The sequence below is a fragment of the Gossypium raimondii genome, chromosome 1, assembly GCF_025698545.1.
Source record: "Gossypium raimondii isolate GPD5lz chromosome 1, ASM2569854v1, whole genome shotgun sequence".
Classification (NCBI taxonomy): Eukaryota; Viridiplantae; Streptophyta; class Magnoliopsida; order Malvales; family Malvaceae; genus Gossypium; species Gossypium raimondii.
In genome coordinates, this window is record NC_068565.1 from 40,473,272 (window position 1) to 40,484,925 (window position 11,654).

Consider the following 11,654-nt stretch of genomic DNA (forward strand, 5'->3'; position numbering starts at 1 on the left):
TTTAGTCGAGTATCAAATTCAAACTCTTGCTTTATGGTTGAGTCAATCCACATGTTTATTTGTAATCTTCACTTTTCAATTCCATCCCAATTTTAAATCCAACTTCATTTGGTGGTTGTTATTTTCAAATCTATTAATTTTAAATTATTTATTTATAGAGAGAAACTTCAACACAAGGATACCTTCAATTTCAATAAATTATTGTTTTAAACATTAAATAATAAAAATTACCGCTTATGAAAAGTTTTTACTTGCATATACTGAATATGTATAACAAAAGTAACTCATTGTAATGCACAACTTAAAACAATTTATACTTCATCAATTTAAATCCAAAATAAATATAAAAGAAAATCCATGATGAAATCTGAGTTAAAATATCGATCCAAAAATTCAACGTTATCATTTTATTCTATTCCCATTGTTATCGTGAGATATCATTAAACAACACAAATTATGTGCAACATGTTTTATCACTTTAGTAACATATTTAAGTTAAAATAATAAAATTAATATGTTAATATTGATTACAATAAAAATTAGTGATCGATTTTATTTTTGTTAATTTCATCACTCATATTAAGTCAATTTTACATTCTAGTCACTCTATTATTAAAATGTGTTTAGTCATCCACCGAAATAATGGGGTGGTCTTTTTTATTAGAATAATAATCATTTTAATCTTCAATGATTACCCGATTTTGTTAATTTACTCTCGATTTTTTTAAAATCAATAAATGTAACCTTCAATATTTACACATTTTGTCAATTTAGTCATGATTCTAAAATTTTAAAAAATAAATAAATAATTTAAATATATAAAATAAAAAACCTATTAAAATTTGAAAATTCAACTAAAATTAGGACTAAATTTATATCATACAAAAAAAAGGTCATGTTAGTATTCTATTATCGTGATAAAAACCCCACAATATAATCAACAAAACTCTCCGATAAAACCTATGAAATGAGTGCAAAATACAAGTAAAAGTCGACAACAAATACACTGACAATGCAGCACAAGCACTCCCAAAAGTTACATTCATTCATGCGAATAAATTGTCTATTTATAGGTCAAATGAGGTAGCCTTCTAGATCAATTTTTGTAGAGATAAATACTAAAATTTGGTGCATAATAATTCAGGATAAAAGCTTCAAAAAATTATCCCAAAATATAGTATTACCATCAAAGAAAATTCAACAAATAAATAAGATAAGCCTTACGTGATAAAGCATGTTGATCTCCAACTTCTTTAAACAGTCATACTCGATCACCAATGTTTGAGATGAAAAGAGATACATATCGGAGTGCATTTGGTTATGATAAAAATATATATGTAAGCCCAAGTTAAACTGTCAACATCTCATAATACCTAGGTTGTCCCAAAGATCTTGTCTAAATAAGTGTTCAAAGAGATATTTAAACAATCTGTGTTCAAACCGTTGTTTAAAGAAGAGTCGTGTCATTAATCTTGGATAGCCTTGATCTTAAAAGAATTTATCAAATTTATTTTCAAAATTAAACAAAATAAATTTATTTATTTTTAATTTGATGAATTGATTGTGGAATTAAACATTTTATATAATTTTATTATTATTTCCTAAATTATATTATATTAATTAATACATAACCGCTGAGAAAACTAATTGTTAGATATATATGATACAGTTTGAGGATAATTAAGCTCGGTGGAGCAATGGTAAATGCATGATTGGGAAGCAACATTGTTTCTCTAATAAGGTGTTGCAACTTTCTTTTCTTTTTCTTTTTTCTTTTTGGAATTTTTAAAATTCCATTTGAATGTCTTATCAATGGACCGTTATTTTTTTAATCCAGTTCTTAACAATTTGTCAAAATAAAATTTCACGGAAAAATTATAAAAGAAAGTAAGCTAAAACAATTCTTTTCTATAGTTTGAAGGCTAAAAATTCTTTATCCCATTTAAATAATATTATAAATAATAGCTAATAATAATGGTTTAATTTTTAAAAAACTCTATATTTTAAAAAATAAAAATAACGAATAATAAGAATGGTTTAATTTTCTAAAACCTTGATGCTTTTTAAAAATAATTTAAATTAATTTAAATGAATATTATTGTTTCATACAATGAGGAAGGAGTTTTAATTTCATAAATGAGGTAAAGAAAATTTAATTGATATTTTAAAATTAAAATAAATAAATGTGTCAGGTGATAATTTTTAATCTTACTCGTGAGATTAAAAACTTCATAGCCAATAAAAAATTAAAAAATTCTTTGCTAATAAATCAAATAATTTATATAAGGCAAATGTTAATTTAGTGTTAAAATTTTAAAGGTGAAGGTAGATTTTAATAAATAACTCAAATAAAAAAATTATTTAATTTTACTATTTTTTAAAGAAAATCAAAGGCTTCCGTTAAAGAAATATCAAAACACAGAAAAAATGAATAAAGAGAGAACAATTAAAACTTGAGCCATCACGGATTGCAAACTTCAGCTAAAACAGGGCCAAAAAGAGCCTTCTCAAACTCGGCCATAGCAGTCGTGAATAACAGCCATAAAACCTTCAGCACCTTCAGGCTCCAACCAAGATGCATCAACGTTACACTTAGGAGGAGGAATCCAGAACTCTACGGTAAGCATTCCTAGGCACGGCTACACCGTCAGCCATATATTAACGAATATTGTCTATGTAAAGTCGATTAAACAAAAAATATGACAAAAATTCCTGCACAAGTTTAAGTCTGACTAATAAAATACAGCCTAGACTATAGGGATTCATCCCTTTTTCTTTTTCTTTTTTTTCATTTAAAGAAACAATCATTAAAAAAATGAATCCCTCTCAAAGTAGCTCAGCATTGCATTCACCTTTTGCAAGCTCAAAAGTTCCAATTAGCTCCAAGCAATCTATGATAAAATAGTAAACCAGTGGGAAAAAGATTCAACCAGTCGCATGTTCGGGCCATTCATTTACACTATGCTAATTAATTAAATTAAGGAGTCGGAGTTAAGATATAATTTAAAATGTACTTCAAATCCAAAAAAGTAATATATATAGATATATATATATATATATATATATTATGTTAAAAAAGTAAAATATATTTGGAAAAATTACATTTAAGGTCACTAAATTATTAATAAGTTTACATTTTGATTACTTAACTTTAAAAGTTATAAAAATAGTTAATGAGCTATTCAAAAGTTTTCATTTAAATCACTGGATTATTCAAATTGTTGTTGCATGACCTTCTCAATTTGCAACCCTTACAACAATTAAAAGTTTTCCTTCCCCTTCTTTTCTACAATTCAATTATTTTTTCATGAAACAACTTTGAGTGTTTTGAATTTACGAATCAAAGTCTAAACAACTTTCTTCTCCAATCTCTGATATTGATTGTCAGATCGACTTGAATGTAATATATGTTATACTTTTTGATGGGTCATAGAATTGCTTCTTGGAGCTCACTAACCGGACTTTAAAAAAAAAACTTTAATAACCCAGTGACTGAAACAAAAACCTTTGAACAGTTCAGTGATTTAAATGAAAACTCCCGAATAGTTTAGAGTTTTGTAACTTTCTAAACTTGGGTGATCAAAACATAAACTTATTGATAATTTAGTGACCTAAGGTTTAATTCACCCTATACATTTAATATGAATAGTATTATTTGTTGAATCAAATAATAAAGAGCTCGATGTCTCTTAACTAAAATCTCAAGTTCAAATATTATGAATTGAGAAAACAACATTAGAAAAGCTTCAAAACCTAATTTTACTACAAATATCAAAATATCTCAATATAAATATCTCCAAACGGACAATTGGTGTTTGCTTTTAGGATGACCATGATATAGTCACTACTATATAAACCAGACACTCAAGTTGTCCTTCAATGCAACCCCTCCTTCAAGTAAAGAGAAAAAACCAAATCCATGGGAAGCTTCATTTCATCATCTATTCTCCTTCTCTTCCTATTATTTCCCACCATCATTCAACATGCCAAGCCGGCCATGTCTCTCCCTTTGTCAACGAATTCACGTTGGATCGTGGACGAGGAAGGGCGGCGTGTGAAGCTAGCATGCGTGAACTGGGTGTCACACCTCGAACCAGTGGTTGCAGAAGGGCTGAGCAAGCAGCCAATGGATATGATAGCCAAACGGATTGTGACAATGGGGTTCAATTGCGTTAGGTTCACTTGGCCACTGTTTCTGATCACCAATGACTCTTTAGCCTCTATCACCGTTAGACAATCGTTTCAAAGACTTGGTCTGCTTGAATCCATCGCTGGAATCCAATCCAACAACCCTTCCATCATCGACGTTTCCCTCATCAAAGCTTACCAGGTATCTAAATTTTTCACTCCTTGTTTTCTCCGATTAGATCGCCATATTAAAGAAAGAAAAAAAAGAAGCTGAAGAAATTAAGAAAATGAAACTTTTTGGAGACCCAACTCTCAAACAAACTCAAACGTTGCAGCTATCTTGTTAAGGTTATCTCAAACTTTACGGAATTAATTGATTAAGGCTTATCCAAAGTCTCCAAACTAACCAATAAATCGATGAGTTTTTCTTTTTTACTTTTTCTCAACATTTTCTTGTATGATGTGGCCGACATGCGGTTGCTTTCCTAATAGTTTATAGGAAACACTTGGTCAAAATACGATGATAGTTACAAATATATTCGTGATTGGTAAGAAATATGGTGTTGTAGTTAAAAGAATTAACCTTTACTCGCATTATTTGCCCTTAATGATTTAAATATCAATTGACTTTGACTACCCATCTCTTTGTGTGTGGCTTTCTCTTATTTATATATGGTGTTTAGAATTTATTTTTTTTATTTAAAGAAATTTAAGGTTTAAAAATTAAATTAAATTAAATTAAATTATTAAATTTAAATTTATTTTAATTTCTAATTTTATTTCATTACATAACCATTTAACAAAATAAAAATTAAATTTCAAATTTTCTAAGGGTAGTTTGTTGTTATTTTATTAATAAAAATTCTTAATGAGTTTCTTATCAAGGGAATCATATATTTCAGGCAGTGGTGTCTAGCCTTGGAAAGAACGATGTAATGGTCATACTTGACAATCACTTAAGCAAGCCCGGTTGGTGTTGCAGTAACTTCGATGGCAATGGTTTCTTCGGTGATCAGTACTTCAACCCTGATCTATGGATCACTGGGCTGACTCGGATGGCCACCCTATTCAATGGTGTCACCCATGTGGTTGGCATGAGCTTGAGAAATGAGCTCAGAGGCCCCAAACAAAACGTAAATGATTGGTACAGGTAAAAAAAGCTCCTCTCTCGCAAAATCAGATTTGGAAAGGGTGAAAAAAAATGGGAAACTCATTGCAGTTATGTTGATGAAATGAGTTATAGGTACATGCAGAAAGGAGCGGAGGCAGTTCACTCAGCAAACCCAGATGTTCTAGTTATACTTTCTGGGTTGAGTTACGACAGTGACCTGTCATTCATCCAAAATCGACCAGTACAGCTCAGTTTTAGTGGGAAACTAGTATTTGAGGTGCACTGGTATGGCTTTTCGGATGGGCAGGCATGGGTAACTGGTAACCCGAACCAAGTGTGTGGCAGAGTGGCGAAAGACATGATGAGGAGATCAGGGTTTTTGGTGGATCAAGGATATCCCTTGTTTGTGAGCGAGTATGGGGTGGACCAAAGAGGAACCAATGTCAATGACAACAGGTACTTGAACTGCTTCTTAGGCGTAGCAGCTGAGCTTGACCTGGACTGGGCATTGTGGACACTGGTTGGGAGCTATTATCTCAGAGAAGGCGTCATTGGGTTAAACGAGTACTACGGGGTCTTGAACTATAACTGGTGTGAAACCAGGAATTCAAGCTTCATTGAGAGAATTTCAGCTCTCCAGTCTCCTTTCCGTGGTAAGCAAACCCTATATTAATTTGCCTTCCCTTCATACAGTTTCTTGAACAATGAACCCCATTGTTTGATTCTTCCACCATGGCATGCAGGTCCAGGTCTATCAGAAACCAAACTGCATAAAGTCATCTTCCATCCCTCAACGGGGCTTTGTGTCATAAGGAAATCATTTCTTGACCCTTTGTGCTTGGGTCCCTGTGCCGACTCTGAATCTTGGAGCTACTCCTCAGACAAGACTTTGGTAGTAAAAGGAACTTATTTCTGCTTACAAGCAGATGAATCCGGGACACTGGTGAAACTCGGTATCTTCTGCAGTGACTCGAATTCAAAATGGGAAATGATAGCTGATTCCAAGATGCACCTCTCATCTAAGCTTAGAAATGGCAAATCCATTTGCCTTGATGTAGACTCCAGCAATGCTATCGTCACAAACAGTTGCAAATGCATAAGTAAAGATAACACATGTGACCCTGCGAGCCAGTGGTTCAAACTCGTGGACAGCACAAGGAGCAGAAGTGAGGAACGATCCTTCTTACATTTTGACTCCATCTTCGACTTGCCCGGAAAGGGTTTCCTCTCGAACCTTATGGTTGGCTCGATATAAAAAGTTTTTATTTATTTCTGTAAAAATAGAATGTCGGTAATGATAATATATCGCAAAGAAAAGAGAAATAAAAAATAAAAAACACACAGATTTTTACATGGAAACCCTTTCGGGAAAAAACCACAGGTAGAGGAGAAGAAAGTTCACTATATAGAATTCGAATAATTACAAGAGGAGTAGACTATGTCTATTTATAGGCTTGTAAAATCATATTCTAATAGAAGTGTAGTAAGATTGAAACACCTTATTCTAATCAATATCAAATAGATGGAGTTTAATAAGGTTTAAAAAACCTTATTCTAAAATAAAATAAAAAAAGTGTAGTTCTATATGAATTTTACTTTTATTTTATTTTACCACTGTATTTTATTTAAATAAGGATTCGAGTCACTCAATTCTAACAATCTCCACCTTGACACGAATTCTCAATACACAAGTTCTTCACCGCGAACTCTCAACGAACAAGTTCTTCACCTATTCCATAAAACCCCTTAAGGGTTTAACTTCAACAATGAACACCAACCAAGTCTAAGCAATGCTCAAACTTGGTTATAGGAAGTGACTTAGTCGTCATACCTGCAGGATTTTCATGAGTACTAATTTTGCTCACAATAATATCACACGAGCAATAATATCACGAACAAAATGATACCGAACATCAATGTGTTTTGTTCTCTCATGAAACATTTGATCTTTTGTAAAGAATATGGCACTCTGACTGTCACAAAATATTGTATTAATTTGAAGGTCTTCATTGAGTTCACTAAAGAGTCCCGTCAACCAAATGGCTTCTTTACAAGCCTCAGTAATCGCCATGTACTCAGCTTCAATGGTAGACAAAGTGACTGTAGTTTGCAAAGTGGCTTTCCAACTGAGTGCACAACCTCCGATTGTAAAGACATAACCTGTGAGAGATCTTATTCTATCAAGATCTCCAGCAAAATCAGCATCAACATACCCAATGATTCCATCTCTAGTTCTTCCAAACTCTAAGCAAACATCAGTAGTACCTCATAAGTATCTTAAAATCCACTGAACTGCTTTCCAATGTTCTTTACCAGGATTCACTATGTATCTGCTAACTGCACTGACTGCATATGATAAATCTGGACGTGAACAAACTATAACATACATGAGAGATCCCACTACACTAGAGTATGGAACATGTGACATGTACTTAATCTCATCATCTGATTGTGGAGACAAAGCTGATGAGAGTCAAAAATGGGCTACTAAAGGAGTACTAACAGGCTTAGCACTCTGCATATTGAACCTGCAAAGAACTTTCTCAATTTACCCCTTCTAACTTAGGTACAATTTACTTGCTTTTCTATCTCTGAGAATCTCCATACCAAGTATCTTCTTTATTGGATCCAAATCTTTCATCTCAAATTCTTCACTTAGTTGGGCTTTGACATTTCTTATATCTCCTTTATCTTTTACTGCTATCAACATGTCATCAACATAAAGGAGTAGATACACAAAAGAACCATCACTATTTGTCTTAAAGTAAACACAACTGTCAAAGCTACTTCTTTTGAAATCATCAAAAGTCATAAAGGAATCAAACCTCTTGTACCACTGTCTTGGTAACTATTTCAAACCGTAAAAGGACTTTTCAGCAAGTAAACATAGTCCTCTTTTTCTGAGACCATAAAACCCTCTGATTGTTGCATGTAAATATCCTCTTCAAGTTCTCCATGCAAAAATGCAGTTTTTACATCTAACTGCTCAAGCTCCAAATCATGCATGGCCACAATACCAAGCAAAGCTCGAATCGAACTATACTTCACAACTTGGGAGAACACATCTGTCAAGTCTACTCTTGGTATTTGACTGTAACCCTTTGCAACAAGCCTTGCTTTATATCTGGGTTCTTCAACTCCTAGAGTCCCTTATTTCTTTTTAAACACCCATTTACAACAAACAATCTTTTTATCTTTAGGAAGTTTCACAAGATCCCATGTTCTGTTTTTTTTTTTTTTTTGAAATGTATAGACTATTAAGGAAATTATGTTGTTCATACAAAATCCAGTTCATATGGTCAATAAAGACAATTGGCACTTCGCATTTTAGTTGGTAAATTGAAGTTGAAAAACAAAAAATAAACCTTAGGGTGTCACTTTTTCCTCTAAATATCAATCTCTTAAGCTAAGAATGAATATCAAAATATTCAAAAAAAAAAGAGTATAGATCAACCTATATGAACTAAGCGACGCATTACTAAAGACATATGGTGCAAAATTAAACATTTCTAGGTATCCGAAATCTTAACCAATGAAACCCAAACTGTAACGCCCCTAACCTGTATCCATCGTCAGAACAGGGTTACAAATCATTATCGAAATTTCAAATCAGATAAACAGAAATCTCAAACATTTCATATCATTTAGCATTCATGTCAAAAACCAATCAAATTTATACATATTGTCTCTAATCTGAGCCCTCGAGGCCCCAACGGCACCTTAGAAACAAATCCAAACTATATGTTAGAGTATGCCCAAAGATCAATCATGAGATAGTTGTAATAACATACTTGATTTATCATGTTTATTAATATAAGGCGTTACCATTATTATTTCAGTTTCTTTTTTGTGTGTATAAATAAACTATTTTATAATAAAGTCCTGAGAATAATATGATTATTCTTAAAAGGTCTTTAGTCAAGTATTATTGTTGGATAGGACAACAATAATGCATTAAGACTAACATGTAGTTGATTGATGATAAAAAGTTGTCATTGATATGGAATGTCAAAATCGATGCATGAATATGTGTGTTAGAGAACAACATATTGGACTAACCTGTTATGAGTATGATTCTTGGATTATTATGTAATTGTCACAACATTACTCATAGTGATTAATATGTATATGATCCTCAGACTTGAGATCATCATAATCCCAACATCGTGAGTTGTATATTTTAATATAGTCAAACGTACACCGTAACTGGTTGTTCTATAAAGGCTGATGTTGGATATACCACGATATATGTAGAGGGATATGGTTTATCGATATAGGATAAGTCCCTCCTACATAATGAGAGTAATATCTTAGGCCACTTTATTGAATGAGACTAGAAATGCATGGCCATGTTCAAATAAGCTGATATGAGATGTCATACTTATTTGTATATCATAGTCTACTTAAGATATCAAGGAACATGGAATGGACTATGCAAGTGTGACTATTCCATGACTTGTGTCCAATCCAGAGATAAAGGACTTAAGGATTACTGCATGAAAGGTTAATCATAAAAAGGTTATGTTGAATCATGATTTCTTGTGACTTAGGTAGCAATGATGCATTGCTAGGTGCCACTCATTGTTTGTAACATTGGAATCATTCTAGTATTACTGCTAACGTTACAAGAACCTACAGGGTCACACCTATAGTTGAAATGAACGGAATAAAACATAGTTGGTATTGTGTGTGGTTGTCACTTGAATTAAATTAATTATAGAATTAATTTAATTGGGTAATCGAATATCGAACACATTATGTACAAGGTTGTTGTACGCATAATGAGAACATGAATTTGGTTAGTATATAAATTCAAATAAATATATAGTTTACCGAAATCATTATTATAATTAATGTAATTATAATTTTCGGTTTAAAACATTGTTATATTTATTTAGTTTCTAGAAACCCTAAAAATAGATATAAAAATCCCATTTTTCTTTGCTTGGGGTCTAGCAGCCGTCAAAGCAAAGTCTTTTAAAACAATAGTTTTGGGGATTCCTTCCGTTCATTGTCAACTGGGTGGATTACGTAGAGGCCGGAGTCACGATAGATTGCGGCTTGGTTCGATAGTAGATTAGATTACTGTTCTTTGGCGTTCTTGTCTACTCAGAATAAAGATTCGGTAATTTCGAAACCTTTATTTCACCCTGATTCGTTCCTCACACATGGATCCATGGTTAGGATCGCTGAATGTTTTATTTTTCCGCTGCGCCATAGGGGTGTTGGTGTTCCAACACTATATTGAAAGTTTAAAGGATTTTTTGTCAACTTAGAAAATTTTCAAAACTGTAGGGGTCACACGGCTGTGTGGCTAGGCCGTGTGACTCACACGACCAAAAGGCACGCAGCCCGTGTCCCTACCCGTGTAACTCTCTGACTTGTGCCACACGCCCAAGCCATACGCCCATGTGCTAGACCGTGTGAGTATATTGACTTGCTCTTTTAAAATATACAAGGGACACACGGCCATGTCACCTGACACACGCCCGTGTCTATGCCCGTGTGGACGAAAATAGGTTATTTTCCAAGCCATGTTTCTCACCCAAATTTTTACCAACTTAAACGCAAGAATTTCTATATAACCAAGTCATAAATAGGCATCCAAAACCAACCAAAATCAAGCTTAAAACATGTAATATTATCACATACAACCAATATGCTTTTAGGCGCCTCAATTGACAACTTATCACATGTAAATCTAAACATTCAATTTATCCAACTGTTTGACTAACTTGTATGCATATTTGTACCAAAACTTACCATATAGATCATAAATCAAAACATAAAATTTAGTGCTATTTATGTACTAGATCTCTAGCATCAAAAGGCCATATAAGTAACGTATAACTTGTACACCAAAAACACCAATACAAACCATTCAAAATCTAACATCATTTCACATATGTGCTTTCCACAACAAGCACTAAATCACTCCAAATTATAATACATATTAACCATAACAAAACACACATCAAACATGATAAGGCCATTTACATATATACATAACAAAATACACCAAAACACAAGCCAATTCAAATGGCTAAAAACATAACAAAACATGTAGGCTATCATTAACCAAAATAACCTATACATGTCATTAACAGAAATTAGATAACCAAAAGTACCAAAATAGCTGATAGATACTGTGATATAGCTCCGCCAAACTTCCAACCCGAACGAGCTTCTGACCCACTATAAAACACGAAAAATAACACGGAGTAAGCATTTAAGCTTAGTAAGTTCCTATAACACAGAATTTAACTTACCATTTAATCACAATTTAGGTAAGTAACTCAATGCATATCACAATTCAATTTGGCCAAAGCCTAACACATATTAATCAACCAAGTTAGCCATGTATTCATATAAAAACTGAAAATCATGTATGAGTTCAACAATTATTTAAATTCCA

General features: G+C 32.7%; 1 protein-coding gene across 1 annotated transcript; it reads left to right on the top strand.

The window, feature by feature from the left end:
- Nucleotides 1–3,823: 3,823 nt before the first annotated feature.
- LOC105785830 (glycosyl hydrolase 5 family protein) lies at nucleotides 3,824–6,959 on the top strand. The gene is made up of 4 exons (XM_012611996.2): nucleotides 3,824–4,330; nucleotides 5,031–5,278; nucleotides 5,372–5,892; nucleotides 5,983–6,959. The coding sequence occupies exons 1-4, from the start codon at nucleotides 3,920–3,922 to the stop codon at nucleotides 6,492–6,494; spliced, it is 1,692 nt and encodes a 563-aa protein (XP_012467450.1). The 5' UTR covers nucleotides 3,824–3,919; the 3' UTR covers nucleotides 6,495–6,959.
- The last annotated feature ends 4,695 nt before the right edge of the window (nucleotides 6,960–11,654 follow it).

Bases quoted from the DNA above. Each gene is read 5' to 3' on its own strand.
- LOC105785830 (XM_012611996.2), top strand. From the start codon at position 3,920: ATGGGAAGCTTCATTTCATCATCTATTCTCCTTCTCTTCCTATTATTT. The intron at 4,331-5,030 runs GTATCTAAATTT...CATATATTTCAG, and splicing joins CCCTCATCAAAGCTTACCAG to GCAGTGGTGTCTAGCCTTGG. The intron at 5,893-5,982 runs GTAAGCAAACCC...CATGGCATGCAG, and splicing joins TCTCCAGTCTCCTTTCCGTG to GTCCAGGTCTATCAGAAACC.